Here is a 20,238-nt window from a genome sequence, read left to right as displayed (position 1 = left end):
ACATGTAAGCAAGGAAGTGCCGTGTACACACGGACAGTGTGTGTGTGGCGAGGAGAGCCCATCAGTGGCACTTCCTCAGAGGGGAGACCTGTACAGGTAATCGGTCCCCCTGACCCATCAGTGACACCAATTAGTGCCCATTAATGATGCCAGTCAGCGCTGCCTATCAGTTCCGCATATTGGTGCCCTTCAGTTCCGCCTCCATTAGCGCACATCAGTAAAGGAGAAAAATTACTTATTTACAAAATTTTCTGACAAACTAAGAAACTTTATTTTTATTTTTTTCACTTTCAAAAAACAGGGGTGATTAAATACCACCAAAGGAAACCTCTACTTGTGTTAAAAAAAAAAATTATAAAAATTTCATTTGGGTACATTGTTGCATGACGTGCATTTGTTATTCACAGTGTGACAGCACTGAAAATTGGCCTGGGCAGGAAGGGGGTAAAAGTGCCCAGTAGGCAAGTGGTTAAAGATATCTTTTATAAAGAGTTTTCGTACAGAAAACAACAATGACAGGTTACTGTAACATAATTTGTTCCACTAAGGTGCATACCACTCTTAAGAATGAGGGAAACATCTAACCAACAGCAGTGACAACTCTGCCTACCTTAACTTTGAGTTATGGCATTCTGGACCTCCCTACCGGCTATAAATCCATAGATTTCCTTCATTCAGCCTGCAGACCAGATTGGCCAAATCTCGGCGCTATTGTAAACTGACAGCCAGCACCAGTGGCTGCCAGAATACCCAAACAGTGCATGCGCCTGCTTGGATGCCGTCATTGTTCAGCTGACAATTTTCATTATCGCCACCTTTAGGAGAGGACTAGGCAGAACACACAAAAAAACAAGCACAGTACCGCCCAGGGGGGCGGTCCTACTGGCTCTAACCCCTCACTCTGCTCCCAGCAGCTCAGTTCGTTAAAAAGCAGTACAAACATAAATAGGAGGGGTGGGTGCAGTGTCCGTCAATGAACTTCACACAAAGGGATTTTATGGTAAGTACAAAAATCCCATTTTCTCTGCAAAATAAAGCATGGAGACACAGGTGGATGGATGGGGACGTTTGCTTTGAATATAAAAAATGAACGAAACTCTGTTTTTGGTTTGAGGTGCTCAGATGTGGTGTTAGTTACGTTTTAACAAGTGACCCCTTTTCAATTAAAAAATTCAGAGAAAAATTAACAATTACTTGCAGAAACTTTACATGTTTGGAAAACTGTTTTGCAACAGCTTGCAGTTCTGTAGTGTGGGAGCACTTTATTACTTGATCTGTTAAATAAGCTTATTGAAGGAGCAGTGGCTTCAAGCGCGTAGCCTTCTCCCAACCTCCCTGCTAGCCCTCCTCCCTGGACGATCCCTCCCCTGGATACCGAACACGGAAGCGGACGGACGACCTGTGACGTCATGCACGCTCCATGGCGGCCCCTAGTCTCTTCCTGATGGCCATAGAAGGAGCTCCTGGCTGGTAATCCACCTTCTGCATCCCTGCAGCGTCGCCACCACAGGATCAGAGGGAACACCGAGGACCACATGCCTATACAGATGAGCCTTTTATATGTTTTTATCCTGTAAGTGTGTTTTTACCTGGTGTCATTAAACATCATTTGTTAATACTACACTCAGGTGGCGCTTCCTTCTCTACCCCTCTCTCATCCATCACAGAGCCAGCTCTTTGAGGACAGCAGCCGCCTAGCCTACCAGCCTACTTTAACCATTACATTACCGGTTACCACTTAACCCTTGAACTTCCAGCCTGTCCCCTATGGACTAAGTTGCTCAGCCCTTTATATCTCCTGTTATATATGGACTTGTGTGTTTTGTGCTTATAGTTACCAATACTCTGTTTCTTTGAGTCATAGGCAGCTTTCCTCCTCCTCCAAACACTGCGAGTTGCGTTGATGGCAAAGAGCTCGATTTAAACCCAGTTCTCCTCTGAATCATTCAGATGTTCATTAGCAAACTTCAGGTGGGACTGTATATGTGTTTTCTTGAGCAGGGGGACCTTGTATGTGCTGCAGGATTTCAGTCCTTCACGGCGTAGCGTGTTACCAATTGTTTTCTTGGTGACTATGGTCCCAGCTGCCTTAGGATCGTTGACAATACTCTCCAGTGTAGTTCTGGGCTGATTCCTCACCGTTCTCATGATCGTTGAAAATCCATGAGGTGAGATCTTGCGTGGAGCCCCAGACCGAGGGAGATTGACAGTTATTTTGTGTTTCTTCCATTTGTAATAAATCGCACCAACTGTTGTCACCCTCTCACCAATCTGCTTGGCGATGGTCTTGTAGCCCATTCCAGCCTTGTGTAGGTGTACAATCTTGTCCCTGTAGGCCATGTTTAACTGCAAGCGGTTAAACATGGCCAGTGGAGCAAGCCTTCATGAGTGCCCCCCATAGGAAGTGGCTTCCTATGGGGGCGCTCACCATAAAGGGGAGCCTAGAAGAGGAGGGTCTCTCTGCAATTCCATTACCCAAATTCTATATAGTCATCCAAAAAAAAAAAAAAAGCATTATATCCAATGAAGGCTGTTCTCATATATGTGGCGCGAATTTGATCCAGTTCAAAAAAGTGCTCTGTGCAAGTTAAGTGCTGTGCGAATTTTAGCTCCATAGACTTATATGGGATTGGATTGAAATTGCAGTCCAGTGTTCACATCACTGCAAATGTATTTTATTTATTTTTTTAAGCCTAAATCTTAGAAAATAAAAATGTGACCCCTCCCCTCACAAATTTGCACTAAATTCGCATTGAAATCGCACATGGCAATCCGAAATCACAATGCAAATTTGCAGCGCATAAGTGTGAACCATTTTACATTTACATTTACAATCACATGGGGCTCCATGCAAGATCTCATTAAGTTTCATTGATCATGAGTATGGTGAAAAATCAGCCCAGAACTACACTGGAGAATCTTGGAGAATAGTCTCAAGGCAGCTGGGACCATAGTCACCAAGAAAACAATTGGTAACACACTACGCTGGGAAGGACTGAAAATCCTGCAGCGCCCGCAAGGTCCCCCCTGCTCAAGAAAGCACATGTACAGGCCAGTCTGAAGTTTGCTAAGGAACATCTCAATGATTCAGAGGAGAACTGGGTGAAGGTGTTGTGGTCAACACCTCAGTCACCTATTAAGGTAAAAAAAAAAAAAAAAACCCGTGCGCTGGGCATACCGGTGTCCTGCCAAAAAGTCCAACCGCGTGTATTGCGCATGTGCGAGCGTGTGCTTTCTTTTGCACATCGGATTGCGACGTAAAAGCCATCAACTACACCAATTTCTCTCGCCGCCACACTGCACCTGCGCGGTGTTTGTGTAACACATGAAAATCATTCCATCAAATTATCCAACTGTTATGGCCGCAGTGTGCACGCGTGGGAAAACTAACATCCCCCCGTCTCACACATAAACCGAAGAAGATACCCGGACAGTTAAGCAAAAATACAGAGTTTTATCATATGAGATTAAAAGCAATGAACATGATGAACTGGGAGGATAATGTACGGAACAATGTATTTGCAGAACTATGTTCACACTCGCATACATACTCACACCTTGTTCTGTACATTATCTTGCCAGTTCAGGGGATGTGAGTCTTCCAGTACAATCTGAATGTAAGATTGTTACATAAAAGGCATCAAATAGACCAACTGCTCTCCCCGCCGTAGCGCCCCTGTCCGCCTTGCATATCACACACTAAAAGAATGCCATCAAATACTCCAACGGCTGCATTTTTTTCTTCACTCTCCATCTATTTCCTTTGCTTTTATGTGTGATAGTGTCGATTGGAAGATCAGAAAGGGGATGTCAGTCTTCCCGCGCAGGCGCACTGCTGTGATTTCAGTTGGAAATACTCTGGGCCTCCATCCCTTCTAAATCTATCCCATGTATTCTCTGTGTACTCTGGACATGTCTCTGGGCCTCCATCCCTTCTAATCTAACACATGTATCCATGTAGGGGGAGCACACAGTGGGGTGAAGTCCTGATAAGAGCTGTCTGAGGAGGGCCCTCACACAGGACACATGGCAGGCAGGGTGGTGAGGTTGGCACGCTCAGGGTGATCAAGTTCCTGTTCTTAGGGGAGATGGGGTCCCTAGGTGAGATGTACTCCCCGTTGCCAGGGGAGATGGGTCTCCATCCCTATGGGAGATGGGATGCCTGTCCACAGGGGAGATATGATGCCTGTTCCCAGGGGACATGGGGGGGTCCCCTGTGAGGTATCTCTGCAATCGTTAGAGTGAGGGCAATAATTCTAGCCCTAGACCTCCTCTGTAACTCAAAACTGATAACCTGTAGACATTTTTTAAAGGTAAGTTTGTTAGCATTCCACGAGCGGGTGCAATTTTGAAGCGTGACATGTTTGGTATCAATTTACTCGGCGTAACATTATCTTTCACAATATTAAAAAAAAAAAAAAAATTGGTTTAACTTTACTGTTGTCTTATTTTTTTTTTAAGTCAAAAAAGTGTGTTTTTCCCAAAAGATTGCGCTTGTAAGACCGGCATGACATAAAGTATTGCAAACGACCGCCATTTTATTTTCTAGGGTGTCCAAAAAAAAAAAAAAAAAAAAAAAAAAAAAGACCCGGCCCACAACTCACTGGAGTGAAAAAAAAAAAAAAAAAGAGCACAAGTTCAGAGTTTGGCTAAGAAGCAGTTGGGACGGCTGAGCTCTACTCCATATCTTCTCAGTACAAACACATAGGATCGTTTATCAAAACTGGAGCAGCCAGAATATAGAGCAATTTTGCATGGCAACCAATCAGCTTCTATCTTAAATTATCAACGCTTAACTGAACAAACTAAAGACAGAATCTGATTGGTCACCATGCGCAAGCTACTTCAGATTTTGTCTGCTCCAGTTTTGTTTCATTTCCCCCACAGTGACTTCGGGGACATTTGGGAATTGTGTACCTTCTGGCAGAAATGCATGGCAATATTAGCAGTATAATTGGTATTATTTCTGCCCAGATAAATGCTATTCCTGTCATCCATAGCAGTCCCATTTCGTTCAACCTGCAACAGAGAATCAAAGGTGTTCTGAGGCAACAAATACAAGAGTCCAGTTTACCATTATTGAAAGTAAGAGAAAATTCCAAATTTTGGGTTGTCCCAAGAAAAGTAAGGGGGGGGGGGGGAATCTTCCAATGGGGACACTAGTTTTAGTGACCTGGGGCCCAAGGAATTCCCTTAATTTGCAGGGATTTCCTCTCACTTCCTGTTTGGCTATGGGACAGGAAGTTAAGGGAAATCTCAGGAATCTGATACAGATGGAGGAAAAAAATAAATAAAATCTGACAGGGGTTATAACCTTGCTCTATCCAAGATGGGAAAAAAAAATTGCCTATAGTTCTACTTTAACCCCCCCCCCAACCAAACAAATTTGAGCCCAAGTTATTTAACAAATATGTACAAAAAGGCTGACTGTGCTACATATAACATGTAGCACTACCCCCCCTAAGAGTTGCCAATGTCAGTGTTCCCCACTGCTGCGCAGCCAGTCACATTGCATTTCGTTTTTGCATCCAGACACAGAAAACAGTTTTTTAGCTCAGTGGTCATCAACCCTGTCCTCAGGGCCCACCAACAGGCCAGGTTTGCAAGATAACTGAAATACATCACAGGTGATATCATTTGCTGCTCAGTGATTGCAGTATTCTAGTCTGCATCTCCCCAAGGTAATACTTAAAACCTGGCCTGTTAGTGGGTCCTGAGGACAGGGTTGATGACCACTGTTTTAGCTTGGTTTAGTTGTTTTATTAGGGGAGGATAAGTTGACAAAAATAACAGAACCAGGGACATCTTCCTCCCTATATACAGCTTCTCTCGATTCTCCTGCACAAATCCTGATTGATTCTTGGCACAGCTCCGCTGGGTTCACTCCCTTTAGAAGCTAACAGACTTTTGTTAGCTCAGCAACAGCCACTTACAGGCTAGGAATTATCTGTCCCTTGAATGAGTGGCACATGTGGATCCCAGCTCTACTTCTTGCTTGAAATGTTAGCCCACCTGGTTGCCGTTTCACCAGCCCACCTGGCCGCTTCTTCTTCCAAGTCTACCTGACTGACACACACTGGTAGATTTTCCAGGTCAAGGTTGAATGAAGACTTAAGCACACCAACTGTCTTCAAGAGAGACCTGCTACAGCCGAGGTAAAACTGCTTTCCTCCAGTGACGAAACACGTCAGTGCGGGGCTTGTTACGTCATTGCAGGAAGTACAGGATCACGCATGAGGGCAGCAGGGCCGAGGACTTGCGGACGATTTTGTGACTCCGCGGACGGATCTGTATTTGTTTGAACTCATCACCTGTATGCACCAGGGCTAGTGCATTCTTAAATGTGAGTGGAATAGTCGCATGCGTTTTAAATAAATTTTGTTTTACAGTATTACACTATGCTAGTTCCTTCTTTATCCTTATGTTACCATCACCTATGAGAGACCACACTTGCAGGAGTCCACTGTTGGAAGCTTAGGAGATACTGGATTGAGACCCCAAAGGGGAAGGCGCTACTTGGCCTAATTGGGGGGCCGCTTTGGGAGGCGAGCACATAGTGTGACTGGTGGAGGGTCCACTGGGTGTCAAGTCACTCATTTACTAATATTCACCGCCGGATTGCACGAGGATAGCAATTTATTCACAGAAGATATCACTAAATATATGGACTTTTTCTTGACATATCATGTGTTATATTTCCTTTGTCCACTAGAGGTCACTGGTTACACACATTGTATTTGTGTTGTTTGTAATACCACTGGGTGCTATATCCAACACTCCCACTAGGGGCGTTATTATTAATTTATGATTTATATGTTCATATTATTGAAGTAAGTTTATCATATTTAAGAGAGAGCGCGTCACTTTTTTTTAAATTTGCTTTATTTTTTTGCTTTGTTCGTACTTTCCGTCTCTCTGTGACCCGGGGGCCCTGGCTAGGGATTTGGATTGCTTTGAATCTATACTCAAGATTCTCCACCTCCACGACTGCTTTCCACAAAGTCCTTCTTCTCTCACAGGTTCATCCTGATCTTCCAGTATACACGACCAAATGGACTTTGTGTTTTACTTATCATTGGCTAAGTAAGGTCCAAGAGACCAATTTTAAACTGTTCTCCAGGTGGTATCGGTGTCCGACAGTACTCCATAGGATTTATCCCTCGGTATCTGACCATTGCTGGTGATGTGAAAAAGGTGTTGGATCACTGTTGTTTGGTGGAAATACCCTCTCATCCATGCCGTTTGGGAATTGTTCCTATGCATCTACACCGCTGTTACACCCTTGACAGTCCCTAATACGCCTCAGGTTCTTCTGCTTTTATCCCTCATCGCTGGCACACAAGTCAGACATTTTTGGGCCCCTTACACAGCTTTAAACCTGGGCCCCCCCCCGAGCCTGCCTATGGGCCATCCTACTGAATCCGCACACTGGCCCCCTCAGGCCAGTATATATATCAGCCCCCTTCACACCTGTATATTTGTCACCCCCCCAAACCTGTATATTTGTCAGTTCCCCCTCACACACACCTGTATATACAGCAGCCCTACATACACAAATCTGTACAGACACACAAGAATCTGGCCCCTCCCTGTACACAAACGGGCCCCCCTTCCTTTCCTTCACAGCCCTTACTTGTAACTTCCTACCTGGTCCCAGCTCGTTTTTACAAAGATGACATGTTGCTGAGAAGCATAGTACAGGCAGATCACTGTCACACGAGGGGTGGACATGCACATAGTAGCCAGAGGTGGCAGTAAAGAGCTTGATGTGTAAAATCAATGACACGCAATAACTGCAGAAACTGTGAGATCGTTTATATACTGCACAGCACGGATCCCCTTCACCTGTCCTTCCTTCTTCTGGCCCGGACGGGCCCCTTACAGCTGTACCCCCCTGATGGCGTGGCCCTGCTGGCACATGACCGTGTTCCGACCGTTGTGGAGTAGGTAGAGGAGATGGTCTATATCGACTGCATTGAAACGCTCCTGGCGCAGGAACTGGATACTACTGATGCTGCCATCTTATCTGGCTCCCCTGGAATATATAGAGAGATTCCCCTGAGCTTTGGGACCTTCTTGCTGGCTGACCAGCTTCCCCAGTCTGCCTATAGTGGATTCTTTCTACGCCTAGGGGCACCCCCAATGGGCTTTGCTTCTTTCTTTATTCACATTTCTTCTCTTGCTTTCCTTGTTTTTCCCCTTTCTCTTCTCATTTTCTTTTTTTTTTTTTACTGGGGCTTTGGTGGGCCTGGTACTGCTTGTCCTGATCCATGTGCTTCCTGGCCTGGTGATGATGCAATAAAAGCACCGATGTCACTTCCCCCTAGCTATTATCTTTGGAGTTGTACTTTGCTACATGCCCTTCTGTTTTCTCGTTCAGGTCTTTGTCTGCTGCTGACCCATTTGACATCTGTGCCACTCCAACCGGCCTCCAAGTTGTCTATTCTCCTTGGAATTTTGATTTGCTTTTTTTTTTTTTTTTTTTTAAACTACTTCCTGCCCGCCAGCCATCATATGATGTCCTTGACTTTCTGCAGCTACAGGCATCATTCAGATATCGTCTTTTTCAGCTGCCGATTCCCTACACCAGGTGTATGCAATTAGCGGACCTCCAGCTGTTGCAAAACTACAAGTCCCATCATGCTCTGCCTCTGGGTGTCATGCTTGTGGCTGTCAGAGTCTTGCTATGCCTCATGGGACCTGTAGTTCTGCAACAGCTGGAGGTCCGCTAATTGCATATCCCTGCCCTACACCATAAGAATAATCGTAGCGGCTGTTCTTCCGCTTGATCGTTCTTACGGGCGACGAGAGGGGACGCCTCCTGCCACCCTCAGGTGCTTCTACTGACTCACCGCTGCCATCAGTGAGTCGGAGACAGGATCCGCCAGCCCCGGAGGTTTACCATAGAGATTTCCTGCGGACCAGATGATCGCCGGAGTCTCTATGATCGTTCGGAGGCCGGGCGCAATGTTATGAAGTCATCCCTGGCCTCTGCATTCAAACAAATGGCCCCGCCTCAGCTGGGAAGCCGAGATTGTTTTTATTTTTGTTTTTTCAGGCTTCCCAGCCTAGAGGTTAGAGGTGGGGTCTTTTTGAACCCTATATCTCACTGTAAAGAGGACCGATCTTGCCATATTCCTATTACAAGGGATGTTTACAACTGTCAAACTAAAAAAAGAAAAGTAAAATTGACAGTTAAAAAAAAAAAAAATTAAAGTACCCCTGTCCCCGCACGCAGAACTGAACGCATATTCACGTCCCGCCCATGTATGAAAATGGTGTTCAAACCACACATGCGAGGTGTCGCCATGAACGTTAGAGCAAAAAATTCTAGTCCTAGACCTCCTCTCTAATTCAAAACATGTAACCAGTAAAAAAATGTTTTAACGGCGCCTATGGGGATTTTTAAGTACCGAAGTCTGCCGCCATTTCAAGAGCGTGTGCAATTATGAAGCGTGACATGTTAGGAATCTATTTACTTGGCGTAACATCATCTTTCACATTATGCAAAAAAATTGGGCCAACTTTACTGTTTTTTTTTTTTTTTTTTCTTTTTTAATCACTTCAATACAGGGCACTTATGCACCTTCCTGCCCAGGCCAATTTTCAGCTTTCAACGCTGTCGCAGTTTGAATGACAATTGCGCAGTCATACAACACTGTACCCAAACTAAATTTTTTTAACATTTTGTTCCCACAAATAGAGCTTTCTTTTTGTGGTATTTGATCACCTCTGCGATTTTTGCGCAACAAATAAAAATAAGACCGAAAATTTCAAAAATAAAAAAGTTTTTCTTTGTTTCTGTTAACTTCTTTACAAAAAATGTATCTTCTTCTAGGATGGGCACAGATAAAGCCTCCCCCTGGCAGAAGAGCTGCCGATCGGCTCTCCTCTACTCGCGTCTGAGGAAAAGTTGATCAATGGATCTTCCTGTTTACATCGTGATCAGCCGTGATTTAACACGGCTGATCACATGGTAAAGAGCCTCCGTTGGAGGCTCTTTACCAAGATTAGTGTAGCAGTGTGCAGCGGCTGTTATTCTGTAGGACGGGCGTGCTAGCGGCTGTAATCCTCCATTATGTCAGCACCACCCGGCTGTCATTCTGCTATAGGCTGGGCGGTGTTTCAGTTATCCTGACTGGGCGTCATATGACGTCCAGCAGGATAACATGCCGCCGCACACATATCACGGGGGCGCGCATCGCTACACCGATCTTGGTAAAGAGCCTCCGGCGGAGGCTCTTTACCACGTGATCAGCCGTGTCCAATCACGACTGATCACGATGTCAATAGGAAGAGCCGTTGATCGGCTTTTCCTCACTCGCATCTGACAGACGGCCCTATGGCCATCCACATGTGCCCAGTCAATGCCCAATCTGTGCTAATCAGTGCCCGCAAATGGGCACTGATTGGCACCATTATATAGCACTGATGCCCACCCTTAGGGGCATCAGTGCCATCAATCAATGTCATCAGTGCCCATCTGTACCACCAATAAGTACCCATCAATGCCACCTCCAAATGCCCATCAGTGCTGCCTATGAGTGCCCATCGCTGCCGCATACCAGTGCCACCTCATCAGTGCCCATCATTGAAGAAGAAAACGTACTTATTTCCAACAAATTTTAACAGAAACAAAGAAAAACCTCGTTTTTTTTTTTTCAAAATTTTTGCTCTTTTTTTATTTGTTGCGCAAAAAATAAAAACCGCAGTAGTGATTAAATACGACCTAAAGAAAGCTCTATTTGTGGGAACAAAACGATAAAAAAAATTGTTTGGGTACAGTGTTGCATGACCGCGCAATTGTCATCCAAATTGCGACAGCACTGAAAGGTGAAAATTGGCCTGGGCGGGACGGTGTCTAAGTGCCTGGTATTGAAGTGGTTAAAGCATAATACCATGCAAGATAAAAAGGTGCAATGACCGCCATTTTATTCTCTAGGGTCTCTGCTTAAAAAAAGAAAAAAAAAAAATATGATTTATTTACATATAATAGAGAAATATCAGAATAGGCTTGGGTGGCAAGGGCTTTTAATTAGAGTATATTTAAATGGTTAACTGTCCATGTATCACCCTTTGGTTTAGGTGTGAGTCGGTCGGAAGAAGTGACAGGGGGATGTTAGTGCTGCCGCGCATGCGCACTGCGGCCATAACAGTTGGAGCGTTTGATGATTTTCGTACGTTACACGAAGTTCGGCGCAGGCGCGGTGGCAAAGGCAGTAGTAGTGCATGGCTTTTACGTCGCAAGCCGACGTGAAAAAGAAAGCCCTTATCGAATTCGCGCATGCGGAGTACAAGCGGTTGTAGTTTTTGACAGGTTGGAGATTATGACAGAACACCTGGAACGAGTTCTCCCGCGCTCCCGTCACTCCCCCTTTGCCCCACGCCCGCCTCATTCCACACCGCCGCTGAAGTGGCCCTCTTTCGGGCGTTGGAGGGGGGGGGCCCGGACGCCGCGGGAGGCCAGTCTATAGTTAATAATAAGTACAATGGCGGTGTCTGTCCCGCTGGGTGACGGCGCGCGCCTGGTTGTGGGAGGGCGGCGCGGGGCATGCCGGGAGTTGTAGTTCTCGGGCCCGAGCTCGTCAGTGTCCGCGGACAGGGCTGGGACTCCATTTCCCGGGATGCACCGCGCCTCTCAGGGGCGTAGTAAGCCGAGCCGTGCTGAAGAAGAAGAAGGCGATTAAGATGGCGCTTGGTGGCGCGCAGGGACCGTCCCCCCTCAGCCAGGCTCTGTGAGGGAGGAAGCCGCCCGCCGTGTACCGCCAGCTCCGTCCGCTACCGAGCGCCCCGCCCCCCCTTCCTCCTCCATACCGGGAACAGCCCCGGGCTCGGTTCCGCCGCTCCCCTCCCCCCCCCCGGACACACAATGGGGGTGCAGGGATTCCAGGAGTTCCTGGAGAAGCGCTGTCCGGGGGCCGTGGTGCCCGTAGACTTACTGAAGTTGGCCCGGACGGTGGCCCGACAACAACACCGGGCCGGTTATCCCCCTCCGCCCCCTCCCCCCACACAGCCCCCCGCCCCCGGGGCGCCCCCTCCCTGCCGGGTTCTGGTGGACGCCGACTCGGCCCTACAACGTCTGTACGGCGGCTACCAGACCGACTGGGTGTGCGGGGGCCAATGGAACGCCATGCTGGGCTACCTGGCGGCCTTGTCCCAGGCCTGTCTATACCAGGGCGGCCTGGAGCTGGTGGCCATCTTCAACGGGACCCTGGCCAAGGAGAGACTCCCCGAGTGGGCGAGGAGGGCGCAGGGCGAGCGGCAGACGGCTCAGCTTATTGTCAGTCACATCGGCAACAAGGGAACCCCGCCCCCGCGGGCCTGGTTCTTACCACCCGCCTGCCTGGCACACTGCATCCGCCTGGCCATGATCCGCTTCAGAGTCAAGGTAACCGGGGACACCTACCTATCTATATCCCCCCCCCCATCTACTACACCCCGCCCCCCATCTACCTCTACATATACACCCCTCCCCCCCCATCTACTACACCCTGCCCCCCACCTACTACACCCCGCCCCCATCTACTACACCCTGCCCCTGCGGGCCTGGTTTTTACCACCCGCCTGCCTGGCACACTGCATCCGCCTGGCCATGATCCGCTTCAGAGTCAAGGTAACCGGGGACACCTACCTATCTATATCCCTCCCCCCCATCTACTCACCTACACCCCCCACCTATCTACTACACCCTGCTCCCCCATCTACCTCTACATATACACTCCGCCCCCCACCTACTACACTCCGCCCCCACGGGCCTGGTTCTTACCACCCGCCTGCCTGGCACACTGCATCCACCTGGCCATGATCCGCTTCAGAGTCAAGGTAACCGGGGACACCTACCTATCTATATCCCTCCCCCCATCTACTCACCTACACCCCCCACCTACCTACTACACCCCACCCCACCCCCCCGTCTACCTCTACACCCCACATCTACTACACCCCGCCCCCGTGGGCCTGGTTCTTACCACCCGCCTGCCTGGCACACTGTATCCGCCTGGCCATGATCCGCTTCAGAGTCAAGGTAACCTAGGGACACCTACCTATCTATATCCCTCCTCCCATCTACTCACCTGCACCCCCCCACCTACCTACTACACCCCGCCCCCATCTACCTCTACATATGCACCCCTCCCCCCATCTACTACACCCCGCCCCCACGGGCCTGGTTCTTACCACCCGCCTGGCCATGATCCGTTTCAGAGTCAAGGTAACCGGGAACACCTACCTATATCCCTTCCCCATCTACTCACCTACCTACTACACCCATCCCCCATCTACTTCATCCCTCCCCCCTACCTATCTACCTACTACACCCCACTTATCTACTACACCCTGCCCCCGCCTGGCCATGATCCGCTTCAGAGTCAAGGTAACCGGAACACCTACCTATCTATATCCCTTCCCCATCTACTACAACCCGCCCCCCATCTACCTCTACATATAAACCCCGCCCCACCTACTACACCCTGTCCCCTCGGGCCTGGTTCTTACTATCCGCCTGGCCATGATCCGCTTCAGAGTCAAGGTAACCGGGGACACCTACCTATCTGTAGCCCTTCCCCCATCTACTCACCTACACCCCCCACCTACCTACTACACCCCGCCCCCCCCACCCACCTCTACATATACACCCTGCCCCCATCTACTACACCCCTCCCCCCACCTACCTCTACATATACACCCCTCCCCCCACCTACCTACTACACCCCGCCCCCCATCTACCTCTACATATACACCCCACCCCCCATCTACTACAACCCCTCCCCCGTGGGCCTGGTTCTTACCATCCGCCTGACCATGATCCGCTTCAGAGTCAAGGTAACCAGGGACACCTACCTGTATCCCTCCCCCATCTACTCATCTACCTACTACACCCCGCCCCCATCTTCTACCTGCCTACTACACCCTGCCCCCACCTGGCCATGATCCGGTTCAGAGTCAAGGTAACCGGGGACACCTACCTATTTATATACCCCCCATCTACTATCTAACTACTACACCCCGCCCCCCAGGCCTGGTTCCTACCCCCATCCTGCCTGGCACACTGCATCCGCCTGGCCATGATCCAGTTCAGAGTCAAGTTAAACAGAGACACCTACCTACATATAACCCCTCCCCCTTCTACTCACCTATCTACTACACCCTGCCCCCCATCTACTACCTACCTACTACACCCTGCCCCATCTACTACCTACCTTCTACACCCCACCCCCATCTTCTACCTGCGTACTACACCCCGCCACCGCGGGGCTGGTTCGTACCATCCGCCTTGCCATGATCCGGTTCAGAGTCAAGGTAACTGGGGACACCTACCCATCTACTGCCTACCCATCTATAGCCCCTCCTCATCTACTGCCTACCTATCTATAACCCGCCCCCATCTACTGCCTACCTATCTATAACCCCACCCCCATCTGCCTACCTATCTATAACCCCGCCCCCATCTACTGCCTACCTATCTATATCCTAGCCCCTATCTACTACACCCCTCCCCCATCTACCAGAGTCAAGGTAACTGGGGACACCTACTGAACTACCTACACCTCTCCCCCCAATAACCAACCTATATCCTGCCCCCCCCCCCCCCCCAAGTCTCTGTACCTACCACACCCCTTCTAGCTACCTGCATCTCCTCCCCCATCTGCCTTGCTATGATCTAGTTCAGAGTCAGGGTAACCGGGAACACCAACCTTCACCCTTCCCCATCCAACTATATCTCTGCCCCCGGACTCCTACCACACCACTTCAACCTACATCCCCCTGGCCATGATCCGGTTCAGACGCAAAGTAACATCTCCACATCTCCTGATCTACCTACATCCACCCCTACCCCCTGCTACCTATCTCCGCTATCCACTTGGCCACGATTTGTTTCAGAGTCAAAGTAACCAGGACCATCTACCAACACCCTGGACTGTGTACCTACCTACTTCACCCCTTCCCCATGCACTTGGCCATGATCTGGCTTAGAGTCAGGGTAAGCTGGACCACCTACCACCCCTCCCCCACATGCCTGGCTATGATCTGGTTCAGAATCGACATACCAGGGTACACCTACTTACACCCCTCCCCCGGAACAGTTTACCTACTCCTTCCACCATCATGATCCAGTTCAGGGTTAAAGGTTACAGTCTACCTACTCACACCCCTCCCTCGGGACAGTGTACCTACCTGCTACCTACTGTGTACTTCCCTTCCACCCTTCCTTCACATACCTAGCTAAACTACTTCCCTATTCATCTGGCCATGATCCAGTTCATGGGCAAAGTAACCGGGACCATGTACATGCCTACCTCCATACCACCCCTCCCCCATATCCAACTACCTACCTCCCCTATCCACCTGGCCATACTGGCCATGATCTGGTACATACCATGTACATACCCCCCCCCCCCCCTGTCATAGTGTATCAAGGTATCCCCCCCTCCATCTGCCTGACCGTGATTTGGTTCAGAGTCAAGGTAACCAGGGGCAGTGCACATACCTACCTCTATACTATACCACCCATACCCAACTACCTACAGGTCTATTCATCAGAACAGTGACCCCCCCTCCCCAAAAAGTGTATGTAGGCAGCCTGTGTACCCCATCTCTCTGCTCCCCTGCCCAAAACTATTCAACAGGACAGTGCCCCTCCCCCCCAGAGACAGTCGTATTTAACAGGACGGTGTCCTTCTACTTCCCTGCCCAGAGAAAGGCCTATTCACCAGGATTGTGTAACCCAAACACCCCCCCCCCCCTTCTTTCTCCCATCCCCCTACCTAGATATGGGCCCCTAACCTGTACTGCAGTCCCAGCAACAGTTCCTATGTTATGCACAATCACAGACACGGTTACATTGTTTGGCAACCCAAAACTGATTTTAAACCTTTACGTGTCCGTACCCCAAAAGGTTGTTGTGCCAATTCCCCCTTTTTTTTTTTTATTTAGCTGACATTGCAATCTAGTTGGGGTGTCTGTTTTGCTGTGCTGTTAATTGGTACTCCAATCATGTACTCCAGTCCCAGCAACAGTTCATGTTTCCTGCATACAGACCTAGTTACGTTGTTTGGCAACTCGATACTGAATTTAGAAATGTTCGCTAAGGTCCCTTTTTAAAAGGTTGTGTGCTTTTTCTTTTTTTCTTTTTTTTTGGCATTGCAATCTTGTTAGGCCCCATTCACACTTGGGTGTAGCAAAAACAAGCTGTGCCGATATTTCTTATTGGCGCTCCAAACATAAGCAGAAGTCCTGCATTTTGTTGCGTGACAAAACGCATGACGTAAAATGCAATTGGCTGAGGTAAAAAAAGGTACATGAGGTTCTTTTAACACTTTTTTTTTTTTTTTTGGATCAGAGGAAGGCCGCTTCCAAAAAAAAATGTCACCTAGTGTTCCTCAAGTGTGACCTGGGCCTGTTCTTCTGTTTGCTGTGTTGGTAATTTGGTATCCCAATGCTGTGCTCCAGTCCTGACATCGTTTCATGTGTAGACCAGTGTTTCTCAACTCCAGTCCTCAAGGCGCCCCAACAGGTCATGTTTTCAAGATTTCCCTCAGATGAAACGGCTGTGGTAATTACTAAGAGCCGGTTCACACTAAGGCAGCGCGACTGCCTCAGGCGTAGGGCTGGGAGATTTTCTTAAAAAAAAAAATCTTCGATTCTCTTAAAAAAAACTCGATTTACGATTCGAATGGAGTTTTTTTTTTTTTTTGGAAACGGCGCCGGTCCCGAGGCGCTGCGGGCATGAGCTTTTAGGCGAGGCCGCGGCGTGCGGACTAGGCCGAAGCCACGGTCTCACCTAAAACCTCCTTGCCCGCAGCTCTTCGGGCCCGGCGCGGTGTCCGTCCGTAGCCGCGGCCTCGCCTAAAAACTCATGCCCGCAGCGCCTCGGGACCAGCGCGGTGAAAAAAAAAAAATCGATTTGCTTAAATTTTGAATCGATTTGACCTCTCAACTCGATTCAAGATTTAAATCGATTTTTTTCCCAGCCCTACTCAGGCGACCTGCACACGACAGCAGCGGCGACTTGCAAAACGACTTCTATATAGAAGTCTATGCAAGTCACCTCAAGTCGCCCCCAAAGTAGTACAGGAACCTTTTTCTAAGTCAGAGCGACTTGCGTCGCTCCTATTAGAACGGTTCCATTGTACAGAACGGGACGCGACTTGTCAGGCGGCTAAGTTGCCTGGCAAGTCGTCCCAGGGTGAACCGGCACTTAGGCAGTGAAACTGATCAAATCACCTGTGCAAAATAATGGTAAAGCCTGAAAACATGACCTGTTGGGGCACCTTGAGGACTGGAGTTGAGAAATGCTGGTGTAGACACAAAATGAATAAATATGCTTGACCCATGCCCCTCTAAAGTGGAACTTTACCCATAATAACTTGATAGGAAAATGTTCTTAAGCAAAGAACATACATTCCGCATTAATCATTATTCTACCAAAATGAGTGTCTGCTGTAAATTTCCTTCAGCCTTGTTCCTGTTTCTTCTTGCTGGAAGCTGCCATTTTGCTGAAGCCCAGAGCCCCTGAGCAGCAGTAAATCTTTAGGACGTCGTCCTCAACTCATTTTGGCACAGTGTCTAAAAATAAAAGAGCAACTGAGCATGTGCAGAGCACTGATTTTAAACCATATAGGCACTTCTTTTTAATGTTTTACATAGCTATACCTGCAAAAGGGGCCAATCTGATGCGATCTCTCAGGACTTCATTTTCTGACTAATGTTCCGCTTTAAAAGGCTGTTCTATCTATATATTATTTATTTTTTAATTAGCATTGCAATCTTGCTAGGGTACATATTGCTTAGACATGTGCAACTCGTTTAGTTCCGAATTATTTTGTAAATTAATTTTGACAAACTCGTTAATTTGGAAATATCCAAATTTTTTTTCGGAAATTATATTGGCAACCCAAACATGAGCAGAAGTCGTGTATTTTGCTGCATGACATAAAACGCGATTGGCTCATGTAAAAAATATCTGGATTTCCGAATATTCTTAAATCCAAAAAAAGAATGAAAATAAGAACTAAAATTGGAAAGTCTGAAATAATATCTAACTAAAACGTAACTATTAAATTATAGTTACTGGAATTTACTTTCAAATTTGGTTGTTAGTAAATGTAATGAATACGAATTAATCCAAAGTTACGAATTATCCGAAATAACGAATGCCGCATCTAAACAAATGGAATGTAACAAAATAATAATAATAATAAAAACCTTTATTATTCTTTTGTTCCGTTCCATTTGTTTCAATGCCTATAGTTTAAAATTCCGAATTTTTTAATTTTCGTTCTTTCTAATTTTTCTTATTTTCGCAATTCCGAATTTTTTAATTTTCTGGAAAAAAAAATTTAATGAAACGAAGACGAGCGAATTCTCTGTGCCTTTACATTGGTTAGACCTCCCCTTGGTACATGTGTGAGGTTTGCTTTGAAACATAAAGGTATAGAAAAACTGGAGATCTCAGAGCACAATGCTTTAAATACAAAAGACTCATTTTTAATCTATGAAAAACAAATCTAAAAGTTAAAGAAGCAAGACTCAAAAAAAAAAAAAAAAAAAAAAAGTGCATGTTGTCATAAACACCTAATAAAATCTACAGCCTGGGAGCCTTGAAAGCAAAGAAATTTAAAGCTGAACTCTGGACACAAAAAAGTCATGTAAATATATATTCTTCAGTTGCCTCAGAGCATATAAATCCACTTGTACACCTAATCAGATTGCCCTGTACCCTCATCATGGAGCTGTGCATAGACTGAGCAGAGCTGTGTGAGGGAGCGGCAGGCTCCTCCTACTACAGCCTGCTTGGAGGAAACTACAGGAAGGGGGCGGAGACAAGACCAGTCCCCCTGCACAAGGAGAGAGCAGCAGTGAGCGGTCTTTATTACAGGAAGGAAAAGTCTCACACTTGATTACTGCACAGATATGGAAGAAATACACCAAACAAACCGAGATTCAAGAGGAATAAACATGACAAATGTGTTTTAGCCAATATTGTCTTATCCTAAAGTTCATCTCTAAGGCCTCATTTAAATGAGCAGGAGAGGGGCGATAACAGTTTTACCGCTCTTCAACCGCCAAGTTGACATGCCAGTGGCTAGGGCTGCCACCTCCATCCCTTTAGGCTAGGTTCACACTGCTGCAGTGCGAATTTAGCGCGATTTTGATCCGATTGCGTTGCAAATTTGCATTGCGAATTCTTTGTGTGTTCTTGCGATTCTACTGCAAATTTTGCAATCTATGGAGCTGAATTCGCATTGCACACGGATCAAACTCGGACAGGACCCTTTTTTTACGCAGGTTAAATTCGCAACGCATTGATGTGAACAGCACTCATGGAAAACAATGTTATTAAAATGACTTGCGAATTTGAGCGATCGCAGCGGCTCAAATTCGCAATAAAATTCGCAGCAGTGTGAACCTAGCCTCAAACCCGAACACATACCGATTACACAGGTTCTGTGGCTGGTTAACCGCTTGCCGACCGGCGCACGCCGTTGTACGTCGGCAGAGCGGCACGGTTGGGCAAATGGGCGTACCTGTACGTCCATTTGAATTTCCCGCCGTGCCCGTGCGTGCGCGCCGGCGGCGCGTGCGCCGGCCGGGAGCTCCGTGAGTCGGGTCGCGGGTCCCGCAGACTCGATCGCCGCGGGGATACCCGCGATCGCCTCACGGAGCGGATGAACGGGGAGATGCCGTTGTAAACAGTGACAAGTGTCACTCGATCTCTGCTCCCTGTCATCGGAGCAGAGATCAGTGACGTCACCCACACAGCCCATCCCCCTACAGTTAGTAATCACTCCCTAGGACACACTTAACCCCTCCCTGCCCCCTAGTGGTTAACCCCTTCACTGCCAGTGTCATTTACACAGTAATCAGTGCATTTTTAATCGCACTGATCGCTGTATAAATGACAATGGTCCCAAAAATGTCCGCCATAACGTCGCAGTCACAATAAAAATCGCTGATCGCCGCCATTACTAGTAAAAAAAAATGTATTAATAAAAATGCCATAAAACTATCCCCTATTTAGTAAACACTATAACGTTTGCGCAAACCAATTAATAAACGCTTATTGCGATTTTTTTTTTACCAAAAATATGTAGAAGAATACGATCGGCCTAAACTGAAGAAAAAAAATGTTTTTTTTTTTTTATATATTTTTGGGGGATATTTATTATAGCAAAATGTAAAAAATAATGCGTTTTTTTTCAAAATTGTCGCTCTTATTTTGTTTATAGCGCAAAAAAT

The 20,238-nt window shown here is 47.4% G+C and overlaps 1 protein-coding gene across 5 annotated transcripts in view; it reads left to right on the top strand.

Moving 5' to 3' along the window:
• Nucleotides 1–11,629: 11,629 nt before the first annotated feature.
• FAM120C (family with sequence similarity 120 member C) overlaps nucleotides 11,630–20,238 on the top strand; it is a 63,099-nt gene continuing 54,490 nt past the window's right edge. For 2 of the 5 annotated variants that reach the window (XM_073600177.1, XM_073600176.1), the window contains exon 1: nucleotides 11,630–12,388. In XM_073600177.1, coding sequence (XP_073456278.1) covers nucleotides 11,870–12,388 — 519 coding nt within the window. In that variant the 5' untranslated portion in view covers nucleotides 11,630–11,869. Of the gene's footprint in view, nucleotides 12,389–12,558; nucleotides 12,614–12,944; nucleotides 13,025–13,485; nucleotides 13,529–20,238 lie in introns of those variants that run through there. The other 3 variants (XM_073600178.1, XM_073600180.1, XM_073600179.1) reach the window with 3 other exon arrangements.

The sequence above is a fragment of the Aquarana catesbeiana genome, linkage group LG09 (assembly GCF_042186555.1).
Source record: "Aquarana catesbeiana isolate 2022-GZ linkage group LG09, ASM4218655v1, whole genome shotgun sequence".
Taxonomy (NCBI): domain Eukaryota; kingdom Metazoa; phylum Chordata; class Amphibia; order Anura; family Ranidae; genus Aquarana; species Aquarana catesbeiana.
This window is presented reverse-complemented; position numbering and strand designations above follow the sequence as displayed.